Source organism: Nansenia antarctica, assembly GCF_963989245.1.
Source record: "Nansenia antarctica genome assembly, chromosome: 8".
NCBI classification, from domain to species: Eukaryota; Metazoa; Chordata; class Actinopteri; order Argentiniformes; family Microstomatidae; genus Nansenia; species Nansenia antarctica.
This window is the reverse complement of record NC_137678.1, coordinates 1,413,535-1,437,728: the sequence shown is the minus strand read 5'-3', so window position 1 is coordinate 1,437,728 and position 24,194 is coordinate 1,413,535. Positions and strand designations below refer to the sequence as shown.

The following is a 24,194-nucleotide window of genomic DNA, read 5'->3' as shown; positions in this document are numbered from 1 at the left end:
AGTATGTCTCCAGACCTAAACCCAATTGAGCACATGTGGGGCATCCTCAAGAGGCAGGTGGAGGAGTGCAAGGTGTCCAACATCTGTGCGCTCCGTGATGTCGTCATGGAGGAGTGGAAGAAGATTCCAGAAGCAACCTGTGCAGCTCTGGTGAATTCCATGCCCAGGAGGGTTAAAGCAGTGCTAGATAACAATGGTGGTCACACAAAATATTGACACTTTGGGCACAATTTAGACATGTTCACTATGGGGTGTACTCACTTGTGTTGCCAGCTGTTTAGACATTAACAGCTGTGTACTGAGTAATTTTCAATGGACAATAAATCTATACTGTTATTCAAGCAGCACACTGACTACTTTAAGTTATATCAAAGTTTCATTAAGTTAGTGTTATCCCCTGAAAGGATATGACAGAATATTTGCAAAAATCTAAAGGGTGTACCGGTACTCACTTTTGAGATACACATACATTATATGTTAACTGGGTTTTCATTTGATATGACAGGGTTTACCATGTAAACTCTCTTATGGCTCCACAGACATGTATGACTAGTAATACTAGCGTAAAACAAACAATAAAGTATGTTTCTGTGTATTAAATTAAGTGTTATGTATTCTCTTCTCCATATAACACATACATCATCATCATAACCGAAATCTGAAATTTTTACACTTTTAATCTCATATTCAATATCTCCAGAACCCTACCAGTGTTGTCATGTTAGAAAGTGCCCCTTTAAGACATTTGAAATGATAATAAGCAGTACTATTATTTCTATAATTCTGTAATTTCTAAATGTTGCATTGTTTGGAATATAATTTATAAATACACATACACATTAGTCTTATTTTTATTTTTATTATTCTTATTCGTATTCATATTCTTATTATTACTATTATTATTACATACAAATCAATATAACAATTCAATCATATTCAATGCGGTACAACGATACCAATAAGTAAGCAAAAAAAACAACTCTATTGTTAATTTGTTCTTAATTTTACAAAAATAAGATATGAAAGGAAGGCACTGAATAACTTGGCACTACTTAAGAAATGCTATACCTGATGTGATCTGTACGTGATGTGATCTGTACGTGATGTGATCTGTACGTGATGTGTTTGATTCAATTCAATTATGCTTTATTGGCCAAAGCAAATATCAACCATAACAACAACATAATGTTTTATTCTGTGATGGAAAACCAATCCACTGTTTTTACCCTACTCTCAAACCTGTTATGGCTGCATTCCATTCCAGAAAGTTCTCTCAGCATCTCTCTCATTCACTTCCCCTCATACCTGTATGTATGCAGATAGGACTGACTGGGCCCCACTAAGTGTTCGCTATTACGCCTACACCTTCCCAGTCCTGTCAGAGGGAGTGAAGGGAGTGAACAAGGGCTGACAAGATGGATCCACTTTCTGGAATAAACTGCAGCTCAGCTCAGCTTTTCATGTGAAAAAGTGAAAGGACACTTAAAGATCTGAAAGGATTGGGGAAAAAGGCTATCACAAGGAAATGGGGTACGGAAGACCTACCCACTCAGGCCCAATGGGTAGACACAGTGGGGGAAATCCATGTTATGGAAAGACTGACTCACAGACTACGACTTTTAGGACCACAGATGGACAACAAATGGATGAAGTGGACTCTATGGCAATTGACACAGACTTGAGACATGACAGCAGTAGCCTTTTCTTTTCCTTTTAATGTTTTTCTTTTGGTTGTTTTTGTTGATGTTGAATTGTTGTATTATTGTTCTTATTGTTGAATAAAAAGAAAATTGCAACAAAAAAAAAAGATCTGAAAGGAATGGGGAGTTGTAAGCTAGGCTAGAGTTGAGGGCTATGGTTGTCTCTGAGCTGGGCCTACGATGAGGCTTCAGTTTCCTTGCGGTCATCAGTAACCAACGTTGCTCTGCAACCATGAGGCGATCTCCGCCTTGTTCCTCTTGACCCACTCGATGTTGTTCCTGGCCGTCTCCAGAGCCTGCAGCCTGGACATCTCCCCAGCCCCGGCGTTAGGGGTGAGCGCAAAGAAGTGCTCCATCTACAACACAAACCACACACACACACACACTGTTCTCAAGGCCCACTCCAATGAAAAACATGTATACAGTAAAGCAAGACGTTTATTCCTAAACGTTTTACTATGACACTCTGGTAGTCTGTGTTTAACAGTGCTGTGTCCCCGTCGCACACAGGGAGGGCTTCTATCTTTTTCCTCCCTCTCCCCTGAGGAGATTCTCACACTGATCACATCCAAGTGGGCAACCACCTGCCCTCTCGATCCCATCCCCTCCCCTCTTCTCCAATTAATTTCCTCCGACATCCTTCCTTACCTCACCATCGTGATCAACTCCTCCTTATCCACAGGATCTGTCCCGGCTGCCTTCAAGACACCCAGAGTCAAGCCTCATGAAACCAACACTTGACCTGTCCTCTGTCCACAACTACAGACCGGTATCCATTCTCTCGTTCCCTTCCAAAACCCTTGAACGTTCTGCTTCTAAACAACTCACTGACTATCTCCAGAAGATGGGACATCTGGATCCTCACCAATCCGGCTTCAACTCCACCAAGACTGCTCTCCTTGCTGTCACGGAGGCCCTCCACTCTGCTCAAGCTTCCTCCCTCTCCTCTGTTCTCATTCTCCTGGACCTGTCTGTTGCCTTCGTCAACCGCCAGATCCTTCTCTCCATCCTCTCAGAACTGGGCATCTCTGGCACCGCACAGGTTTGCTTCCTACCTGGTGGGTCGCTCCTACCAGGTGACTTGGAGAGAATCGCTGTCTTCTCCATGAACCCTCACCACTGGGGTACCCCAGGGCTCTGTCCTAGGGCCCCTACTGTTCTCCCTCTCTACCAAGTCTCTTGGCTCGGTAATCTCCTCACATGGGTTCTCCTACCACAGCTACGCAGATGACACTCAACTTTTCCTGTACTCTGACGGTCCTACATGTGGAAACACGTGTCTCTGCATGTCTAGCTGACATCTCTACATGGATGTCAGCCCACTATCTCAAGCTCAAGCTTAACAAGACTGAGCTCCTCTTCCTCCCTGGGAAAGCCTGTCCTCTCCAAGACTTCTCCATCACAGTGGAGAACTCTACTGTAACCCCCTCCCTGACAGCCAAGAACCTTGGAGTGATCCTGGACAACCACCTATCCTGTGCGGAGAACATCGCAGCGACAGCACGCTCCTGCAGATTGTTCCTGTACAACATCAGAAGTATACGACCATTCCTCACCAGAGAAGCAGCGCAACTCCTGACCCAATCACTGGTCATCTCCCGCCTTGACTACTGCAATGCACTCCTGGTCGGGCTCCTCGCCTCCGCCATCAGACCTCTGCAACTCATCCAGAATGCTGCTGCCAAATGTTGTTATGTTACCCCCCTCCTCCGCACCCTTCACTGGCTCCCGATAGCAGCTCGCATCAGATTCAAGACCCTGGTGCTGGCCTACCAGGCAGCAAAAGGGACAGCCCCTGCATACCTGCAGGCAATGGTCACCCCCCAAACTTCAGCCCGTGCACTCCGCTCCTCCACCTCTGCTGGCCGACTGGCCCCACCACCTCTACGCCAATGCGGCAGTCACGGTGCCCGATCACGTCTCTTCACGACACTGGCTCCCCGCTGGTGGAATGAGCTTCCCACGGCTGTCAGAACTGCAGAGTCACTACCCATCTTCCGTCGGAGACTGAAGACCCATCTCTTCATTCTACACCTTAACTGCTCCTCCTGAGACATCTACTACCTCCCAGCACTGCGTCTCCTGAGACACCTGCTTCTCCCCTATACTGTGCCTCCTAAGACTTCTACTGCCCCCCTTATACTGTCTCTCCAGTGTCTGTATTAAAAATAAAAAAATAAAAAATCTTCTATCACGACGACTGCCAATGGCCCCTGGCCTGAGCTAGATTACTCTTCCTGCTACAACTGGTGAATTGATGATTCACTTGCTTAGTCAAATGTATTGATTGTAAGTCGCTTTGGAATAAGGCGTCTGCTAAATGCCAAAAATGGAAATGGAAAAAACCATTTACAGGTGAAAAAATATCATTTTGTAAGCTTCGTCATGATTTGAGTCCCGAAAATAGTAATTTCTGTAGAAGTTATACTGCATTTTAGCTGAAAGTGGGATTTCTTTACTGTGCAGTGGATGATATGTGACACATTCTAATGCTTTGGTCCTCATGTCGGGATCCGATGTAATGATCAGACTTTTCTTTCAAAAAATGTGAATACATTTCCGCGTTGTTGAAAATCAATGACACAAGTTAACACAAGCTTGTTTTGTGAGCCTGTAGCGTTATAGTTAACTAGGTAGCAGTGGGGATTACTCACCGAATCCATTGCATTGCAGTAGTTTGGCTTGACTAGCGAGTTTGTGTTGTGATTCTCAACAATGTTGAAATGTAGTTCCGTGTTTCAAAAGAAAAGTCTGAACATTTTGATTGGTTGCCGACATGCGGACCAAATGATCAGACTGTGTCGCATATGGTAAGCAAACCTTGGTCAGTACGTAAACATTGGAGTAAGGCGACTGCAATGTACACTCTTTGAAAAAAAAGGGTTCTTCAATTGTCCCTGTAGGGGACCCGTAGAAAAACCTTTTAGGTTTCAAGTAAAACCCTTTTGGGTCTCATTTAGAACGGTGTGTGGAAAGGGCTTAACATGGCCCCAAAGGGTTATTCAGAGGGTTCCCCTACATGCCAAAACATTCACATTTTTGCAAATAAATGGTTTTCAGAAACACTTCAAACGCAACCACACAAAACACGGTCAGTCAGCATAGGTGACAGGGTCTGGTGAAAAAGGCCCCAAGGTAATTGTTCAGTTCTTTACAGATTATGAAAGTACAGATTCATAGTTGAAGAAGAATGTAGGTACACCTCAAACCAAATACCAGAGAATCTGAATAAAAACAGACGTGTTTGCGACCATGGCGTTGGTAGCTAGCTAGCAGCTAAGACAGAACATCGCTATGAACGTCTAACTGCATGTTTAGCTCATCACAACATGCTGATAGAACATCAACATGCTAAAAACACATACTGTAACTACACATAACTAGATGATCACACAGTCCTTGCTTTTGAACATGTCCTAAAACGTAAGTTTGTTTACAAGCCATGTATCACTTACCCAAAGCATGATGGCAGACGATAGAGTGAATCCAATTCACAAATTAGTAGTATTTAGTGATCCTAAAACTGTTGTTATATTGAGTGGGCTCTTCAACACTTAAACTTTTAATATGAATTATTAAAGAAGCTTTTTTGGTCATTTGCGCGACTTGAGAATTGCCCTTTTCACCACCCTGTCATACCTGAAACTGGCAGGTAGAAGTGTCTGGTACTAACCTGCCACCCTAACCCTAACCCTGCAGGTCTGTGTTGGAGGTAGTGGTGATGTCTGGTACTAACCTGCCACAACTGCAGGTCTGTGTTGGAGGTAGTGGTGATTCGTGTCAGCAGGTTCCCCAAGTTCCTGTCATTGATGGTGTATCTGTAACAAAACAACTCAACGTTAAACACTGTGACACGATTCACTCAGAGAGAGAGAGAGAGGCCTGTCTGAATGATCCACAGACAGATCTGTCATCCCCAGCAGTCTTGAAAGGGAAGCCTCAGGATGAATCAACAGCATGGCGACCTGGCGACATGGCAAACGGCATAGCGGAGCAAATTGAGTTTTAGTGTTTAGGGGAATTCTCAGTGACACGGTAACACCTCTAGATTCAGCCACATTTGGCTCAGTGACTCACAGTTCAAACATAAATCACTACCATTGACTTTTCATTCCGACTCCGGGAACTGACTCAGTGAGTTGACTCACCTATTCACCAGATAATCCCAGTTGAGGGTGACCCAGTCCCATGCCATGGTTTTGCCGTAGGGATTCAGAGACACGTAGTAGACCACCGTGAAGAGATCCTGACTCCTGATCACACTGTCATCTTTAGCTGCTTCCAATAACCTGCAAAGTAAAACAGTAACAGTACACTTTATTTCATGTTCTGTGATTTATTCATGGTAAAATAATTGTGTTGCCTAGGCATAATGTTGTAGGGACTTTTATTTTGAAAAGCGTTTGTTGCAAACTGAATCGAGCACAGCTAGTATTACAAGTATTTTGTAATGATTTTAAATACAGTTTGAATCCAGGTCTGGATTTCACTAGTAACAAGTATACAGTAAACATGTTGTCCCCCACAAATGATGTAGCGGCCCTTAGACCTGGGTTCAAACAATATTTAAAATCATTTTAAAAATACTTAGCTGTGCTCGATTCAGTTTGCCTGTTACAATGGAAGCAATCTCAAACCGAAAAAAAACCTAAACGTTTCCCGGCTGAATAAAATAGCACTGTTGTGAGAATGTCTTTTTTTTATATCACACACTTGCCAATAAAACATATTGCACCACTTTTCTTTTGATGAAGAACATAATGATCTGGTGTTTACCTGTCCAGAAGGAGGACGTTCTCCACCGAGGCCAGGCCGTACAGGAGCTTGTCCTTCTCCTGGGCGAGGGTGGCAGCCTGGTATCTGGTGAACATGATGTTCCAGCTGTCCTCGGAGGCGTCCTTCATACCGTAGCGATACACCAGCAGACGCAGGTTCACCGCCACACTGCTGCATGTCAGAAGGTCAAGACACCATTAGTCTTCATTAGTCTTTATTAGTCTTTATTTAGTCACCAAGGCAGTTTACAGTGACTCAGTTTACATAACACACACACACACACACACACACACACACACACATAATTAAGAGACAGATGCATCCCAATTTTTGTCTTCCTCCAATGACACCAGATGAAATGTTCCTAAAATCAACAGTCAACTTGTTTAATTCACAGATAATAATAATTACCTTATGGTTCCTTTAATCCATCCGTCAAAGATGGCGAAGGCCTCATCCAGGACTTCCTGATCTCCCATCTGACAAGCGATCTCCAGGACCGTCTCACGTAGCAGCCTGGACACATGGTTAACCCATCAAATACTGTTCATATTCTCTCTCTCTCTCTCTCTCTCTCTCTCTCTCTCTCTCTCTCTCTCTCTCTCTCTCTCTCTCTCTCTCTCTCTCTCTCTCTCTCTCTCTCTCTCTCTCTCTCTCTCTCTCTCTCTCTCTCTCTCTCTCTCTCTCTCTCTCTCTCTCTCTCTCTCTCTCTCTCTCTCTCTCTCTCTCTCTCTCTCTCTCTCTCTCTCTCTCTCTCTCTCTCTCTCTCTCTCTCTCTCTCACCTACCTTTGTGTCTGGGTACCAACGTCATCCCATCCCACTTGTGTGGCGATCGGCCGGACATGCTCACGGAATAACGTCTATAGGAAAAGTTTCAAGTTTTATTGTTACGTCACATTACACAAGTGTAAGAGAGTAACTGACTTTACAACACAAGACAATAAGGCAATAGGCTAAGATTCAGGATAAAAAGTGACAAAGTGACAAGCATGTCTTCATACTGCATATGAACAAGATTACTCTCAAAAGTGTACTGGTCGGTCAACAGAGGGCGTAATAAAGCAACTATAAAACAGGTCAGACGTCCCACTCACCTGAAACTTTGGGTAGAGGGTGTTGTCGTCTAACAGCATGTTTCTCACATAGGAGATGGAAGAGGACACGCGATCCCAGACGATGTATTCAGTCTCGTTGGCCAGGTATTTAGTCAGGTTGAACGCGTTGGCGTAATCGACCACATCTGCCCTGATAAAGCCAATCACAAGCTGGTCTGTTTCTCTGTTTTCTAAAGCTTGACAACAAGTCAGTACTGACAGAAGGAGACAAGAGTGGCACTTATCACCTGAGCATGTCAACACGTTCTATTCTCTGAGGGTTTCATCTGAATCATAAAGGTGATGGTATGCAGTGTGGACCTACCTCCCCAGAGCAAAGACATCGTCAACGAAACTGGTTCGATCGGCTGCGTCAAACTCCTAGTAAGAAAAGTGTGGCAGTCAAAATAGAAAACAAACGAAGGACTGATCAAGGGTTTAGATACTTGGGCATTATTATTACGCCAAATACATCACAGCTATTTGAAGCAAACTATGGGAAATAGATAACTGAGATAAAGAAAGATCTGGCTAGATGGGACATTTTACCTACAGCTTGGAAGGATCATACATTCGTGGAATGAGTAACACAGCTAAACGTGTGGGTAGCAGCCCAAACATTTTAATTTTTGCAATATTCTTCATAGCTGTGTTGCTCATTCCACGAATGCATGCTCCTTACAAGTTGTACCTCGTTGTAAAGGTGACTAATCAGGCTTTCCAACCATATCAAATACAATACCAATTGGTATTAGTAAAGGGGAGGAATAATCGACCAAAATAAAGTTTCCGAACTTTTTTGGGGAGGAGTTTTATTATCTTATGATATGACATAATTCCAATCACTGATAACTGACATAGATAGGATCTCTGTACCGTGTGGTCTGTCTGTAGCTGCAGGCTGATGGAGCTCCACATGTCTTCGTCGTGGTTGACGCGGTAGAAGCCGATGTGATCATCGTTGACCTTTAAGAGTCCGTCGGTAGCGAGGGAATAGCCAGGTATGATGAACTCTAGATATCAGTGTGTGAGATATAAAGTATGGTTAGCAAACTAAATACATTTGATTTTCAATTTAGACGCATCACGTCATCAGAGGCTGAGGTAGGAATGTCAAACAAGTCAAGAGGTTGATCATGTAAATGTAAGTAAATGTAGTATGTACATATGTAAATGTAAATGTACATACAAATGTAAATGTAAATGTAAGTGTACTACGTTGAACTACCTCACCTGAAACAGACTTGTCAAATATGGCAGACTTATTCGTGTTAGTAGCCACAGTGTGCCACGTCAGAGGGATGGTCCACTTGTAGCTGTAAAAGAAACATCTATTAAAACCCAACTGAAAACTGCTGTCACTGATTGGTAACCAGACAGGGACAATTCCTGTGGAAATTATGAAGTGTGCTTGCCCCCCCCCGCAAAAAGGTCAATTGGTGCCAACTCAGTTGCCAACAGTTTGTAGTTTTTGCAAAACACTTTCTTTTAACAGTGTAAAGAGAGAGAACTTTTAACAGTGTAAAGGGTTCTGAACATGTGTGTTTGCTGACCCAAGTGCTGTGGGGGGCGTGGTGGCGTCAGCGTCAGGGTCCAGTAAGAATCTGCTCTGTGTGACTTTGGCCTCATTGTTCACAACTGACAGGTGCAGCACAGGGTAGCCCATCTGCTGGGTCCATGTGTTCATTACATCTGCTACAGGCAACCCGCTCACCTGTAAATGTATAAAGTATTTACACATACACACAAACACACATATAGATGGATGGATGGATGGATGGATTTTTAGAGACATTTGGGACATGATATATAAAGAAAATATGACAAAAACTTACGTCAGCGAGGGACTGCCAGAAGTTTGCTGTTTTGGCGTTCTGAAATGGGTACGCTTTCAAATATGCCTGTTGGGTTAAAGGTCATGGAGTCTGATTACTCATCACCATCATGGGCCAGAATTCAAGCAGTTTTTTGGCTTCCAAATTCTTTTTTTTTCTTTTTTATTATCGCTGTGGGATTGCTACAAGATTAATCCCTTTTCACATTTCAGGCTTTCAAATGGACCATGTTTCAAGACTGTTAAGTCGTTTGAGTCTGCATTGAGGGGGCGACAATATGACATTTCAATTGTACAATAATTTTTAAAAAGAATCAAAGTGTCAATGTGATACAATTGAGTTAAGTTGATATTCTGCTGTCAGGGGTAGAATGGTAACTGACTCGGCAGCCGTCTCTGAAGTTCTCTCGACCCATCCAGTTCTCCAACATCCTGAGGATAGATGCTCCCTGGAGAAACAGTAACAGGGAAACACTTGTTATGCAGCGTTCCCCTGGTTCAGGGGACCAAACATGATGTATGTCCTGAAATTTGATCGAGTGCAAAGATATAACATATTTCTCCCCTCATGGCTGTTCGAGTGTTAAATGATTGGTTCTGCAAACTGTCAGTGACATTATAATTAAATGAACATCAACAGCCAACTCAATTGGCTGTGCGAATAGCCATTCGAAGCATCTTCTGTCATGACACGCTACCTTGCTGTAGGATATGGCATCGAACACAGAGGTGATCTACCTTGCTGTAGGATATGGCATCGAACACAGAGGTGATCTCAGCAGGCGTTGACACGTCCACAATGATTGGATGGGAGGAGAGCAGGGCGTCGTTCACCATGACAGGAAGAACGTCACTGATGATCATGATGTCCCGCTGTTGAAGACCAAAGTAGATGTGCAATATAGGTTATGCAGGGGTTTAGAGTAAGAGAACAAAAAAAAGACATATAATATTCATATATTTTCAGTGCAACATTTTCAATTCTTGATTTAGAATCTCAATTCACTTCCTGAAGTGACTCAATTAAAAATGAAATAAAAAAATGGCAGTGGCTAGATACACGGCCTATCGAAATTGTCATAGGCTGCTCTTTTTGTTGCCTGTAAAGCTATCCCTAAACGTAATGCTAACCGTAACCCTACAACTTCATTACACTGTAGATACCTCCCCTGTATTCCAGTATATGACAATAAAATGCAGAAAGAAAGCAGATCCTAAACACAACCAATTCCTTACAGGTTTTTTTTGCTGACTAATACTGTATCTAGGTTGCTGGATACTTAAGCAATATCACACGAGAGGGAGTGCTGTTATACTGAATATCAGCACGGCTGTGATTCGCTCGTGGGTACGAGGACGACCTCGAGTGTGATATTGCTTTTATACAACAGTTCTACAGCGCAATTTATTAGTTAACGGTAATACGTGACAACAGATTATGATTTGTTTGTTTATTTAATCATTTATTTTGGCTCCGTCAACAAAAAATTGTTCCGCAACTGGACTGTTGCCTAGTAACCTGAACACAAACATCTGCAGGCTAGCTACTTTGTATTAACGGTCATTTCGGAGTGATACATATAGTTAAAAGTCCCAGTGCTGTTATACTGTAGATCAGCACTCATGGAATGCCTCTTGTCCAATTAAATTACTTGGTCGGAACTAACTGTTGTATAATGTTGGTTAACATCACTAATAGACTAATAGGTATAGGCTAATGAGGCCAATCAGTCTCCTGAAAATGTGTCTGTAATAAAGGTTGGTAGAATAAGCATGTGACACGTTCTAGTGTTTTGGTCCGCATATCGGCAACCAATCAAAATGTTCAGACTTTTATTTTGAAACACAGAAATACGTTTCAACGTTGTTGAGAATCACAACACAAACTCGCTAGTCAAGCCAAAATACTGCAATGCAATGGATTGGGTGAGTAATCCCCACTACTACCTAGTTAACTAGAACACTACTTTACATTGTCAGCAGGCTCACAAAACAAGCTGTGTTAGTTGACTAGCGATGTGTCATTGATTTTCAACAACGGGGAATTGTATTCACATTTTTTTAAAGAAAAGTCCAAACATTAAATGGAATGCTGACATGCACCAGAACGTGTCACACGTTGTTACGGTTGGCGGCTCCTTGGTGCCTCCCTCTGGCGGCCCCTGGTGGCCCTGGGACATTACTACACCCTCTGTTCCTCTTCTTGATGTGGACTTGATGCGTGTCACCTGTGTGTGTTTGGCACCTTGTCTATTCATATCTTCACTTCCCAGCACTCCCTGCTGGGAGATCTCTCTGTCAGTTCTATATAAGTGTGTGTTCCTGGTTTGTTATTGTTCTGCCTTGCACGGGGAGTTGGGAGCGGTGCTAGCCGGTGGTTCTGGGTAGACAGGAAGTCATGTTTCTTCCTGTGGCCTTCTGTTCTGGTTTTCTGTTCTGTTTTTCTGTTCTAGTCCGTAGTCGTGCCAACGGTTGCCTGCTGTTATTCCTCCATCCTGCGCCGCCCCTGGGTCCGCTGCCCACCCCCCCCCCCTCCTTACATATTATGTAACTGACGAATAGTGAACAACATCAGAATAGCCCCTGTATCTGTCGCCACTATGCTTACAAATAGTCAAATGTTGTCCCACCTTTTCTACTAATCGATCATTGTCAATGACGTATGCAGTTAGGATGAGTTGTCATGACATTCCGTCCGTCGTGTTTGTGCCGCAGTTCGCGTTCGCTGTCTGCGTCTCGGTATGTTTTAGCCTACTCGGACCGCGAAGAGCTGGATTATACTTTTTGATACAATGCCCCGTAAGGATACACCGTAAGGATACGGTTGGATATAAGGCCGTGGAATGTCATACGCTTACACCGGAGCTGGGGAGAGAGCAGTAGTGGCTCATCTTAAGCAGCGTGGGTAACCCGACACCACTAAGCTATCGGACTGACAGACTGTTAAAACTGTAAGTCTTGCGTTCGTTGTGTGGGACCGGGGTGAGATACAATTGACTGTGATTGAGCTGAACTGAACTTTTAGGGCTTTGATGAACTGTTGAGTTGATGTTTTGAGAGTTCTTTGTTTATTGTGACAATACAGTACCTCCTGAATTGCAACACATGTCCTTGGTGTACTCATTTCGTCTGTTGTGCAATGCTATAATATTACAATATTCTATTCACCTGTGTATAACAAAAAAGGGTTCATGTTTGATGCATGTAGCGCTTGTAACGGTAACTTGACTAAAGACTGACTAAACCAACCCCACACTAACTAAAATTGTCAGGTCAACTGTTATAACAACCTTCTATAGTCATGCTGATGGCGACCACTAAAGAAACACTCACCATCATCCAGGTGGGCTCGGCCTTCTCCACGCCCACGTACTCGAAGAAGCTGGCGAAGCCCTCGTTAAGCCACAGGTCGTCCCACCAGTCCATGGTCACGATGTTCCCAAACCACTACAGCAGGGAAATGTCACAAACATGAGAACTGATGAAGCTGCGATAGTGGTGGTCTCTAGTGGATAGTGAGTTGGACAGGTGATGAGAAGGTCATGAGTTCAAATCCCACCTGGGAACACCACCACTAGTGTGGCCTTGAGTAAAGCACTTAGCTCTTAATTACCCTAAGGAGACTGTCCCTGTGATCTCTAATTGTGTTGCTTTGGATAGAAGTGTCTGCTAAATGGTTAAAATGTCATTAGTGCGTGATGAAAACTAAGGTTCCATGTTAGAAGGCAGGAGAGTTTTTACAGGATACGCAACCTTACATGTTTTAGTTTGAAGCATTGATTCGGCTTTGAAATATGTCCTGAATTCAAACGATGTGTACAATGGAAAGTTTTGCCGTTTTTTTTTGTAGGAAGCTTTACATCTGTAATTGGCATCAAAGCGACCGTGTGTAGACACGAGGTGGTCAGTTGAAGGGTTAGAAGGGTTAGGGTTAGAAGAGTTAGGGTTAGAAGAGTTAGGGTTAGAAGAGTTAAGGTTAGAAGGGTTAGGGTTAGAAGAGTTAGCCTAACTAACCCTAACCCTAAAAAAAAAGATCATTAAAAAAGATCGTAAACTAAGTTAATAAACCTTAAATGTCCCTCCTGAGATTTACTACCCCCCTGTACTGTTTCCCCAGTGTCATAAAAAATAGAAAAAAAAGAACTTCCTTGTTCTAGCACGATGACTGCCCCTGCCTATAACCCTAACCCCAAGCCTGAGCATAGATTACGTTTTTCTGCTCTGACTGGTGAATAGATGATTCCCTTACTTAGTCAAATGTATTTGTTGTAAATGGTAATGGTAAATGGACTGACTTATATAACGCCTTATTCCGAAGCGCTTTACAACGGCCTCTCATTCACCCATTCACACACACGTTCACACACCAATGGCGGCAAGCTGCCCAATCAGTCTCTTATCTCCTCTGACAGTAGAGAGATCATCTATGGGATATGGGCCTGGTGGTGTTGCACATCATCATAAAAGCCTTGAGAGATAACTGGCAGGCTGGCAGATAACTAAGGCTCCTTTGACAACCTTTTTATTTAAAAAATGTACTTCCTTCTTCTAGCACGATGACTGTCAATGGCTCCAGGCCTGAGCATAGATTACCTTTCCTGCTCTGACTGGTGGAGAGATGATTCACTTACTTAGTCAAATGTATTTGTTGTAAGTTGTAAGCTTTGGTAAAGGCGTCTGCTAAATGCCAAAAATGTAAATGCAAGTCACATTTTGTACGAGTAGAAAGATGTTTTCAGAACATTGTCTTCCTGTAACAGCAGTTTCCCACTAGTCCCTCAACCATGTAACCTTGGACAGTTCATAACACTTTATGGACTGACCCAATCAGTCTCTTATCACCTCTGACAGTAGAGAGATCATCTATGGGATGATAAGAGAGATAACTGGCAGGCTGGCGTCCTCACAAGGCTTCCTTTGACAACCGGGAGGAACCGCACGGTCGACATCAAACCTTTCAAGCTCTTGATTGGCCGGAACAAAGGACTGTTCTCTCCTCTCTGTGTTGTTATATTTGGACTCTGATCGCCGAGGAACATTCTAGTAATATAATTTAAGGATGATTGAACTTCGGCCTCCTCTTGTGGAATTGTATTGCACCCACCCTCCCCCCACCACACACACACACACACACACACACACACACACACACACACACACACACACACACACACACACACACACACACAAATGTGTATAAAGTGCTGTACTAGTGAATTGGACAGAGGGTCAGGTTGATTACTTGCAAAATGTTCACAGCTTGATTTACATTAACATTTACATTTTTGGCATTTAGCTTATTCCAAAGCGACTTACAATCAATACATTTGACTAAGCAAGTGAATCATCAATCCACCAGTCGTAGCAGGAAGAGTAATCCAGCTCAGGCCCGGGGCCACTGGCAGTCTCAGAGATAGAAGGAACACTTTTTATTTTTTTTATTTTAATGTTTTATATATATCTAGACACTGGAGAACAGAGAGACAGTACAAGGGGGGCAGTAGAAGTCTTGGGGGACACAGTAAAGGGGAAAAGCGGGAGACGCAGTGCTGGGGGGGCAGTAGATGTCTCAGGAGGAGCAGTTCATTGATCCATAGGAAGGACGTTTCTCACCTGGTGGACCAGCTCGTGTGCGATGACGCTGGCCACGCGCTGCTTGTTGTCGGAGGAGGACTCGTTCACGTCATACAGGAGGTTGGTCTCCCTGTAGGTGATGAGGCCCCAGTTCTCCATCGCTCCTGTGCCAAAGTCAGGGATGGCGATCTTATCTGGTTGAGAAGAAGGGTGACAATGTACCTGAGAAGGCCTCTTATGAAGTGGAATATTGCATTATGAACATTCACAGCACCTTACAATGCAGCAGGCACGTGCCGTGAGCTTTTAGATTGGGTAAGCATAAGATATAGAAATACACATAATTACACATACACGCTATCAGTGAACGCAGTTTCAAGGAAATGCAATTTTGATGCCCTAGAACCCGCTAATAAACTGTAGTGTCACTTTGTGATCAGATTACCAAAAACAAAAAAAACAGTTGCCAGTTTCGACTATATCAGGGGTGCTCATTGTTCAATCTTTTTTGAACCAAGATCTTTTCAAGTAGCCAACCTGCTGAAATCTTGTTTTGGTCGTTTGTGCGACTTGAGAATTGCAGACATGCGGACCTTTTCACTAGACATGTCCGATGTCTTGGGGCTTGGTTAGAAATCACACATTAAACATCAGCCTGTGTTTTAACACTAGAAGACCCCTGTGAGTTTTTTTTTTTTAGATCTTTGCACTAGATCAAATATCAGGACCCTCCTTTCATGACTTTTCCTAGATATGTGCGTTCTACCACCCAGTATCCTTACATTCTCTAAATCACTTCAGGATAAGATAGTATAAAGCTGTTTTGCAGTTTTTCTGTGTAGGAGGCAGGCAAAAAAAAGAAGCGCCCTCTCGTGATCTCTGTGTGTAAATAGCAGATTTACATTCTAAAAAGGGGGTCTATTTGACCCCCAGGGCGGCTCTACTAGTAGGTAAAATAGGCCTGGCTGTCGTAGTGTTAATGCAAGCTGGGAGGACAGCGTTTCTGTCCACTTGTCTCTGGTTTTGGTTTATTTATGTAGTTCACATCAGTAGATAATAGTACATCATTGTGCGTTATAGCATTAATACATGCTCTATACATCACCATGCACTATAGCTGCATCTATAAAGTGCAGAATATTATTATGTTTGTAATCTGTAATGTTTTTATATGTATTTATTAATTAAGAACTACCAGCGCAAAATGTGATATGAATTAATCTAGTCACGAAAACTATAAGACTTGCTTTATTACTTAATAACGCTTAACAAGCAAAACTAGCACTCATGAAGGCTCACACACTGTGAGTCTGACACATTTCAACACCTTTCTTTCATGATCATCTTTCAAATCAAATAGAAAATGTTATGGTTTGTTTCCTAATCAATAATATTATATATATATATATACTGTATATATATGATATCAGGGTGAATCTCAAATTACCTAGTTTGGCGATGGAATATGGCATGTCGAAATACTCCTCGAAGTAGTCGAAGATGACCTTGGTGGTGTCCGCAGCGTACTCTGCTGTGTGGATCTGCGCAGGCTGGGCGTAGATCCTCAACTGCAGGGAAACATGAGAGAACACATGGTACGAGTGTGTGTACATCCCATCACCAAGGATCTCCAGAAACTCATCAAAACATTTACCTTTCGACATGTCACTAGCAGCTGAAAACCACGTGTGATCGTCCGTACTGAGACTGGTTAGATGTAATGGAGACACTACTGTTATGGCCATTTTTACTTTGGGCTTTATTTTGGATGATTTGTGCTTAATGTTTTGAGTTGTATTTATATTTCATGATTCATATTTATTTTATGTTTTTGGTTTATTTATGTTATGAATAAATGTTTTGTTCTTATGGTTTTTGGTTATTAGAATGATTAGTTTTAGGTGTAATTGATTGTCAGGTGGTGAGGTGATAGGATAGGCCCAGGTGTATCACAGTTAGCAGCACCTGGGTCGATGAGACAGGTGGAAGCAGGACGGGACGTGATACAGTGAATCCAATTCACACAAAAAAAATGTTTTGTGATCCTAAAACTGTTGTTTGTTATATTGGGATATATTATATATATATATATATATATATATATATATATATATATATATATATATATATATATATATATATATATATATATATATATATATATATATATATATATATATATATATATATATATACAGTATATATATATATATATTGGTTATAGTGGGCTCTTCAACACTTAAACTTTCGTAATATGTTTTTTTTTTTAAATAAATAAATAATACAATAATAAATGAAATAAATGAAAAGAAGATTTTTTTTGTCATTTGCGCGACTTGAGAATGGCATGCACCTTTTCTCTAGACCATGTGGTTTGGGTTTATTTATGTAGTTCACATCAGTAGATATATTGATATTGATATACACAGTAAACCAGGGAAGTCAGGATACTCACAGGGATCCCGCGGAGGGAAGTCCTCTCCACATGTGCAAACTGGTGAACAGCCCAACACACCAGGTAGGTGCTCATAGGAACGGACTGGAGGAAGGAGGTCTTCATCTTATTTCCAGGAAGTGGTTCAGGGGCAAACTGTGGGTTAATGAAGACGTCAGTCATCCTCTGTTCTGTGTGTTTCTCCGTACCAAGGAGAACCTCGGAGGGGGAAGATTGATGGCGCATGGTTTTGCATTCCCAACACTCACTCCCCTCTCTCGGTCTCCCAACACCTACGGGAGTTTAATGGAAACTAACCTCACCTCCTCAAGTTGTTTCAGTGATAAGGATATTATTGATGTGTAACAGCTGAAATGATATCCAATTATCATTGGATATCATCCTAAATTTCGTTGTTTGGTACCTGTACTGTAGCAATGACAATAAAGTCCATTCATTCATTCATTCATTCATTCAATTATAAGAATAATGTCATGGCTTTCAATAGGTAAACACATCACATATTATTCAGATTACACTACCACGTTTAAAGTGGAGAACACAGCCGTTACCTGATGAAGATAAAATGACGATAATGATACATTTAAATAAAGACAGTTACTGTTCTCTCTTTGCTTAACATACCTCCAATGGCATATTGGAAAGTGCTTCATAGGCATTGTCGTGGGTGATGGAGATCTTATAAGTTGCCTTTTTGTTTGGTTCATCGAAGCAAGGGAAAGATTTGCGGGCATCTGTTGGCTCATGGTCAGTGGCAGCAATTTTTCTGAAGAGAAAAAGAGAAATACAGTGGCTACATGCAGATAGATAGATAGATAGATCAATATATAAGGTATTGAAAGTGCAAATTCGAAGGCAATAATTTATTGTGAACACTGTCAGTATCAGTGAGTTGAGGCGCTACGAATGAATGAATGGTCTTTATTGTCATTGATATAGTACAGGTACCAAACAACGACATTTGGGAGGGGGGGCTCCCCTGGTGCTAGGAAAGAAAACTAAAAACAAGAAGGGAAAAGAGCTGGTTTACATAAATAAAGGCTATGTACACTGTCCACTATACTATACTATACAAATAAACACTGTGCTGTACTCTATGCTATGCTATACCTATTCTAACATTTCCTATCTCTGAACCTTATGTACCCGAGGGTTGTCATATTGCACATAGTGTTATTGCACATTCATTTAAAGTGTCGCAGTTTGCAGGTTTGAAATGTTCACAGTTGTGTTTCAGTATTGCACTTGATTTCAATCTAGTAGCTGCCATCAAATGTCTAGATTGTCCAGGGCCTAGAACCTAGGTCTTTGCTGTGTTCAGGGCCTGAATGGCCCTGGGGTAGAAGCTGAGCTTCAGTCTGTTTGTCCTTGCGAACATGGTCCTGAACGAGACGAATGGAGCTAAAAGAGACATTACAAAGGTGTTCATTTCTTATGCTTTTTTTGAAAATACATATTCTGAATCGCAGAATTTGGTGTACATTTACCCACTCGAAGACAACATCTGCAGGCATGCTTTAAGACAGCATTAGACAGCATGTAAATGGTAAATGGACTGCACTTATATAGTGCCTTTATCCAAAGCGCTTTACAACGGCCTCTCATTCACCCATTCACACACACATTCACACACCAATGGCGGCAAGCTGCCATGCAAGGCGCCGGCCCGCTCACTGGGAGCAATTTGGGGTTCAGTGTCTTGCCCAAGGACACCTCGACATGTGGCAAGCCGGGGCTTGAACCGCCGATCTGCCGACCTTGTGATCATTAGGCGGCGACTCTACCTCCTGAGACACAGCCTCTACCTCCTGAGACACAGCCTCTACCTCCTGAGACACAGCCACCCCAAGCGGTTAGCTGTGTACTTGAGAAGGCCACTGCACACACATTCAAAATCTTGTTTAGGGCCACCAAAGTTCTATGGCTGGGCCAGCTTAACAGACTGGAGTGGCTTATTGCTTTTATACAACGCTTACAAAACAAGACAGAGGATTGTGAGAAGAAAACAATGTCTTAAGTATTTATTGCATGATAGATTGTGGTTGATAGTTTCTGCCCTGTGTTAAAACAAATATCGTTCTCAAAACGATTTGTCAAGTTAACATGATAAACAAATCTTCGTAATTCATGCAGGGATATTACTGACACGTATGGTAAACGTGTCATAGCTTTTACTCTATCAGGGAATAAAGCAGGGTTTCCTCTCGCCTATTCACAAGTCTTGTTCTGATCAACCCGTTGTATAATAACATGTATGTGACTATATACAAATTGTAATGTATAATATGCTGCTTGTCTGGTTTGGCTGTGACACTATCTCTGACCTTCAACCTAACCTTAGTCCTTGCCATAACTCCACCCCTTAACCCTAATCCTAACCAATCATAAACGTATACCAAATGTGACACGGTCTGGTCATTTAATCCCCACTGCTACCTAGTTAACTAGAACACTACTTCAGCCTACTATCACCTGAAAAACATAACAAGAATGAGAGGTTTCATGTCCAAGCAAGACCTTGAAAAACTCATCCATGCATTTGTTTCGAGTAGACTTGATTATTGTAATGGTCTACTAACAGGCCTATCTAAAGGAGATGGTCTACTAACAGGCCTATTTATAGGAGCTGTTCGTAAATTGCAGCTCATCCAAAATGCCGCTGCTAGGGTCCTAACAAAAACAAAGACATTTGAACACATTACACCAATCCTGAGATCCCTACACTGGCTATTCTGTCAGAAAATTGAATTCAAAATCCTCCTAATTACATACAAATCACAAAATGGTCTTGGACCAAAATACATATCAGATCTCCTCCGACCCTATATTCCCGCAAGGCCCCTAAGGTCACCTGAGACTAATCAGCTAATCATTCCAAGAGTAAAAACAAAACACGGTGCAGCAGCTTTCAGTCACGCTGCTGCATGCTCCTGGAACAAACTCCCTGAAGAAATCAAACAGGCCCAAACCCTTAAAATATTTAAATCTAAGCTAAAAACCTTCATGTTTTGCAGCAGTTATGATTAAACACAAAAACTTCTATCAATGTCTTTTTTCCATTAACTATTGTCTTATTAAATGTTTTATCTATTTACTTCTTATATTTGCTTTTATTCTATTTAATTAAATTTATTTCTTTTATGCTTCATTTCATTGTAATTTTTATTTTCTTACTATGCTCCTCTTGCTGTATTTTTAAATAACGTATGTGTAAAGCACTTTGAATGGCCCTGTTGTATGAAATGTGCTGTACAAATAAACTTGCCTTTCCTTGCCTTACTTGACATTGTTAGCATGCTCACAAAACAAGCTGTGTTAGTTGATTAGCGATGTGTCATTGATGAACGCTGAAATGTGTTTTCGAAAGAAAATAGCCTTCATCCTAAACTCCTAACCTCAACCCTGAACGTAACAAAGGATGGAGAACATTGTGTTTACAGGGTCATGATGCCTTCATAACCTGTGTATGAGGCCTGCAGTACACAGATGCATCACAAATCATTCATAAGCAGATAAATGATGATATAACGGGTTATACTGAAACAAGTCCTTGCATTTTTGTTTCAAATATAGCACAGCTTTCTTGTCACCATTAATACAGTAAAAACATTTTCTTATGAGTGGTTTGTGAAAGATCTTATAAAGGATTATGAAAGCTTCACAAAGCCCAAACTGTGTGTCTGGATAATAGAACTGAGTTTCCTTGTGATTACCAGAACGCATGTTCACACATACACATACCCATACACATACACACACACATACACATACACATACACATACACATACACATACACATACACATACACACACAGACGCACACGCACACTCACATGCACAAACACACAGACGCACACTCACATGCACACACACAGACACACACGCACACACACATGCACACAGACGCACGCGCACACTTACATGCACACACACATACACTTGTCACACAAGATTACATCTTGTAAACTCGCTCCCAAAATTAAATTGTCCACAAAGGAATTTTGGCCGGCAGTCTGACGTTGTCCTGCAGACCCTCTCCCCCCTCTCCTCCCTCTCTCCTCCCTCTCCTCCCTCTCCTCCCTCTCCTCCCTCTCCTCCCTCTCTCCTCCCTCTCTCCTCCCTCTCCTCCCTCTCCAACATATCAGAGGCATGAGGCATCTTCAGATTAAACATCTAATAAAATGAATTCAGGGTTCAAAGTAGGACTTGCAGCACACATACATTTCAACATGGATAATGATTTACTTGTATTATAAAACCACGCTGAAGTACACATTCAATTCTGTCTGCCCCTGTAAATCGGTCTTCCCTAAATATGCTGTGATGTCTCAAGCTGTCCACAGTTTCTTCTTACACTGTATGTAGATGTCAATATACTGTACTTCCAATAATACTGTATAGGTCCAGTAGGTAACATTCAAGCTTTCTAAAAGCTTCCTAACGGTAGGCTCTCTGTATGTATGTATGTATGTTATGTATGTTGTATGCTCTCTGTATGTTATGTATGTTGTATGCTCTCTGTATGTTTATGTATGTTGTATGCTCTCTGTATGTTTCTTGGTGCATTGTTTTTTGTATGTTCTTGTCTTGGCTGTTTTGTCTACCAATGAGGACCACGTTGGAAACAAGTGTTTCAGTTACGCTTTTACGTGCTATCCTCTGGGATGTACTGTCTGTACTTTTTACCCAAATAAATCAATCAACTACAGGGTGGTTTTGGTTTGTAAAAAGTGGTCTTTAAAATGCCAAATGTCCAACCCGAAACTCTGCTTGCATACACACCGGTTGTTTCTGCCACGGTGTACTAGGAGGAGTGGTACCCCTCCCAGTCCACTCACACATGTCACAAACGCCTTTGTCTCTGCTTCTGCCTCTTGGAAATGAGCAGAAACACAACAGCAATGTCCGACACTGCAAGTCCATTCCGAGGGGGTTAGGGGGTTATATATATCGTTGTTTGGGAGGATGCTGTTATTTAGAACTTCAAAACGGAATTTCGCCGCACTGAGTCAGAGATGGCAGACAGTGTTTGGCCCTCACATCAATAGATGCCTGCTTAATGGATAGCGTAACTGTCTGCACGCGCACACAGAATGACAGTCTATATACTTGCTCTCACAAACACACACACACACACGCGTACTTACTTGAGGACCCCGTTCTCCGTGTACGTGACTCTGTAGAAGCCCACCAAAGAGCCGTTGAGCCAGCCTTTGAAGTCCAGGCTGAGGACGTACACCTCGTCGGGCTGGGTGGCGGGCAGCTCCTCCTGCGCCTCCACCACCACGTACTCCTGCTGCCTGAACTCGAAGCAGCTCCGCACCGCCACCTCCCTCTGAGACCCTCCTGCGCCCTGCAGGAGCAGCCGGGGCGCGGCGCTGACGTAAGTCTCCCTGACGTGGAGCCACAGGTGGCGCGTGGGCCGGGTGACCTGCAGGTGGACGGACACGCTCCCCGCATAGAGGTCGGAGGTCAGGTCGGGCTCCAGGTGCAGGTCGTAGTGGACGGGCTTCACGTAGTCGGGCAGACGGAAATTCGTCCATTCCCCACCGGTGTCGTTGGACGGCGCGCAGGGCCCTCTGTCGGCGGGCGGGGGCGCCGTAGGGTCAGTCGTGGGCGCCGGGTCAGTCGTGGGCGCGTCGGGTCGCGTGAGGCCCACCCCAAGCCCCACGGCGAGGGCCGAGACCGCCACGGCGGCGCAGATGAGGGCGACGTGCTTCCCGCGGATGCAGTAGCGCTTCTCCTCCTTCTCCAAGGCCATGCTTTCCATGTTTTCTTTCACACCCTTCCACACCCTCTGGCCTCTGCTCTCTCTAGACTCCCCCGTGCGAGGGGGGGGGCAAGAAGGCAAGAACGAGGACAGCTGTTTCTAGATCAGAGTTCCAGGAGAAACCGCTGAGAGGCTTAGCTGATTTAAAACTTAACTGACCACAGATCAGAGTTCACAACACACTAAGGCCTGTTCTTTAATGCAGTGATACCTTCCCAGTCAGCTGAACTCCAGCATAACTGCTCAGAAAGACGACACGGGTGAGCTGTGACTGCCTCGCTCCAAGTCCAGGGCTCGCTGTGAGAGGTGGTGGAGAGAGGTCGCCCCGGAGCAGAGGAAAGGAGGAGGGGTGGAGAAGGGGAAGGAATAGCAGAGAGGGAATCCCACGCGCCAGAGGCAAGGCTGACACAGCCAATTGGGTTAAACATTTATCATACGTTGTAAATCAGCGACTGGAAAGCAGCAGTCACGCAAGACCGCTGCACTGTTCCTTTTACGTTGCTGCAATTGGTTTCTTGGACAGTCGCTCCAAGGTGTTGATGGTGTTGATTGAAGGAGCATTTATATAAAAGTGTTACAGTTCTCTTATAGTCTCACACATAGAAGTAGAACTTTTCACCTGTTCCAGACATTGCAGATGAACTGAGAAACATGAACAACAACTAACCAGTTCTGTGAGTGAAAACTGGAGACAGAGCTGAGTGACTCACAACCAGGGCTTAAATAACAGGCAACAAATGTGTGGAAAAATAAGCGAATGAAAACAATCAAAACAATAAAAGAGTCGGCCAAGACAACCAGTGGAGGGAGAAGCAGGCTCAGGAGCATTCCTGACAGTATGGGAATACCATCCAACATTCCTGACAGTACCCCGCCCTTTTGGGAATACCATCCAGTATTCCTGACAGTACCCCCGCCCTTTTGGGAATACCATCCAGTATTCCTGACAGTACCCCCCCCCCCCCTGAATACCATCCAACATTCCTGACA

The 24,194-nt window shown here is 43.1% G+C and overlaps 1 protein-coding gene across 1 annotated transcript; it reads right to left on the bottom strand.

Moving 5' to 3' along the window:
* Nucleotides 1-1,906: 1,906 nt before the first annotated feature.
* Nucleotides 1,907-23,204, bottom strand: enpep (glutamyl aminopeptidase; the record flags this gene model as incomplete). Its single annotated transcript, XM_080537524.1, has 20 exons — nt 1,907-2,056; nt 5,437-5,518; nt 5,849-5,989; nt 6,477-6,647; nt 6,888-6,992; nt 7,264-7,337; nt 7,572-7,722; nt 7,897-7,952; nt 8,448-8,584; nt 8,805-8,887; nt 9,125-9,285; nt 9,407-9,472; nt 9,789-9,854; nt 10,144-10,278; nt 12,739-12,852; nt 15,019-15,173; nt 16,427-16,547; nt 17,435-17,569; nt 18,059-18,200; nt 22,582-23,204. The coding sequence occupies 20 exons, from the start codon at nt 23,202-23,204 to the stop codon at nt 1,907-1,909; spliced, it is 2,868 nt and encodes a 955-aa protein (XP_080393650.1).
* Nucleotides 23,205-24,194: the final 990 nt, after the last annotated feature.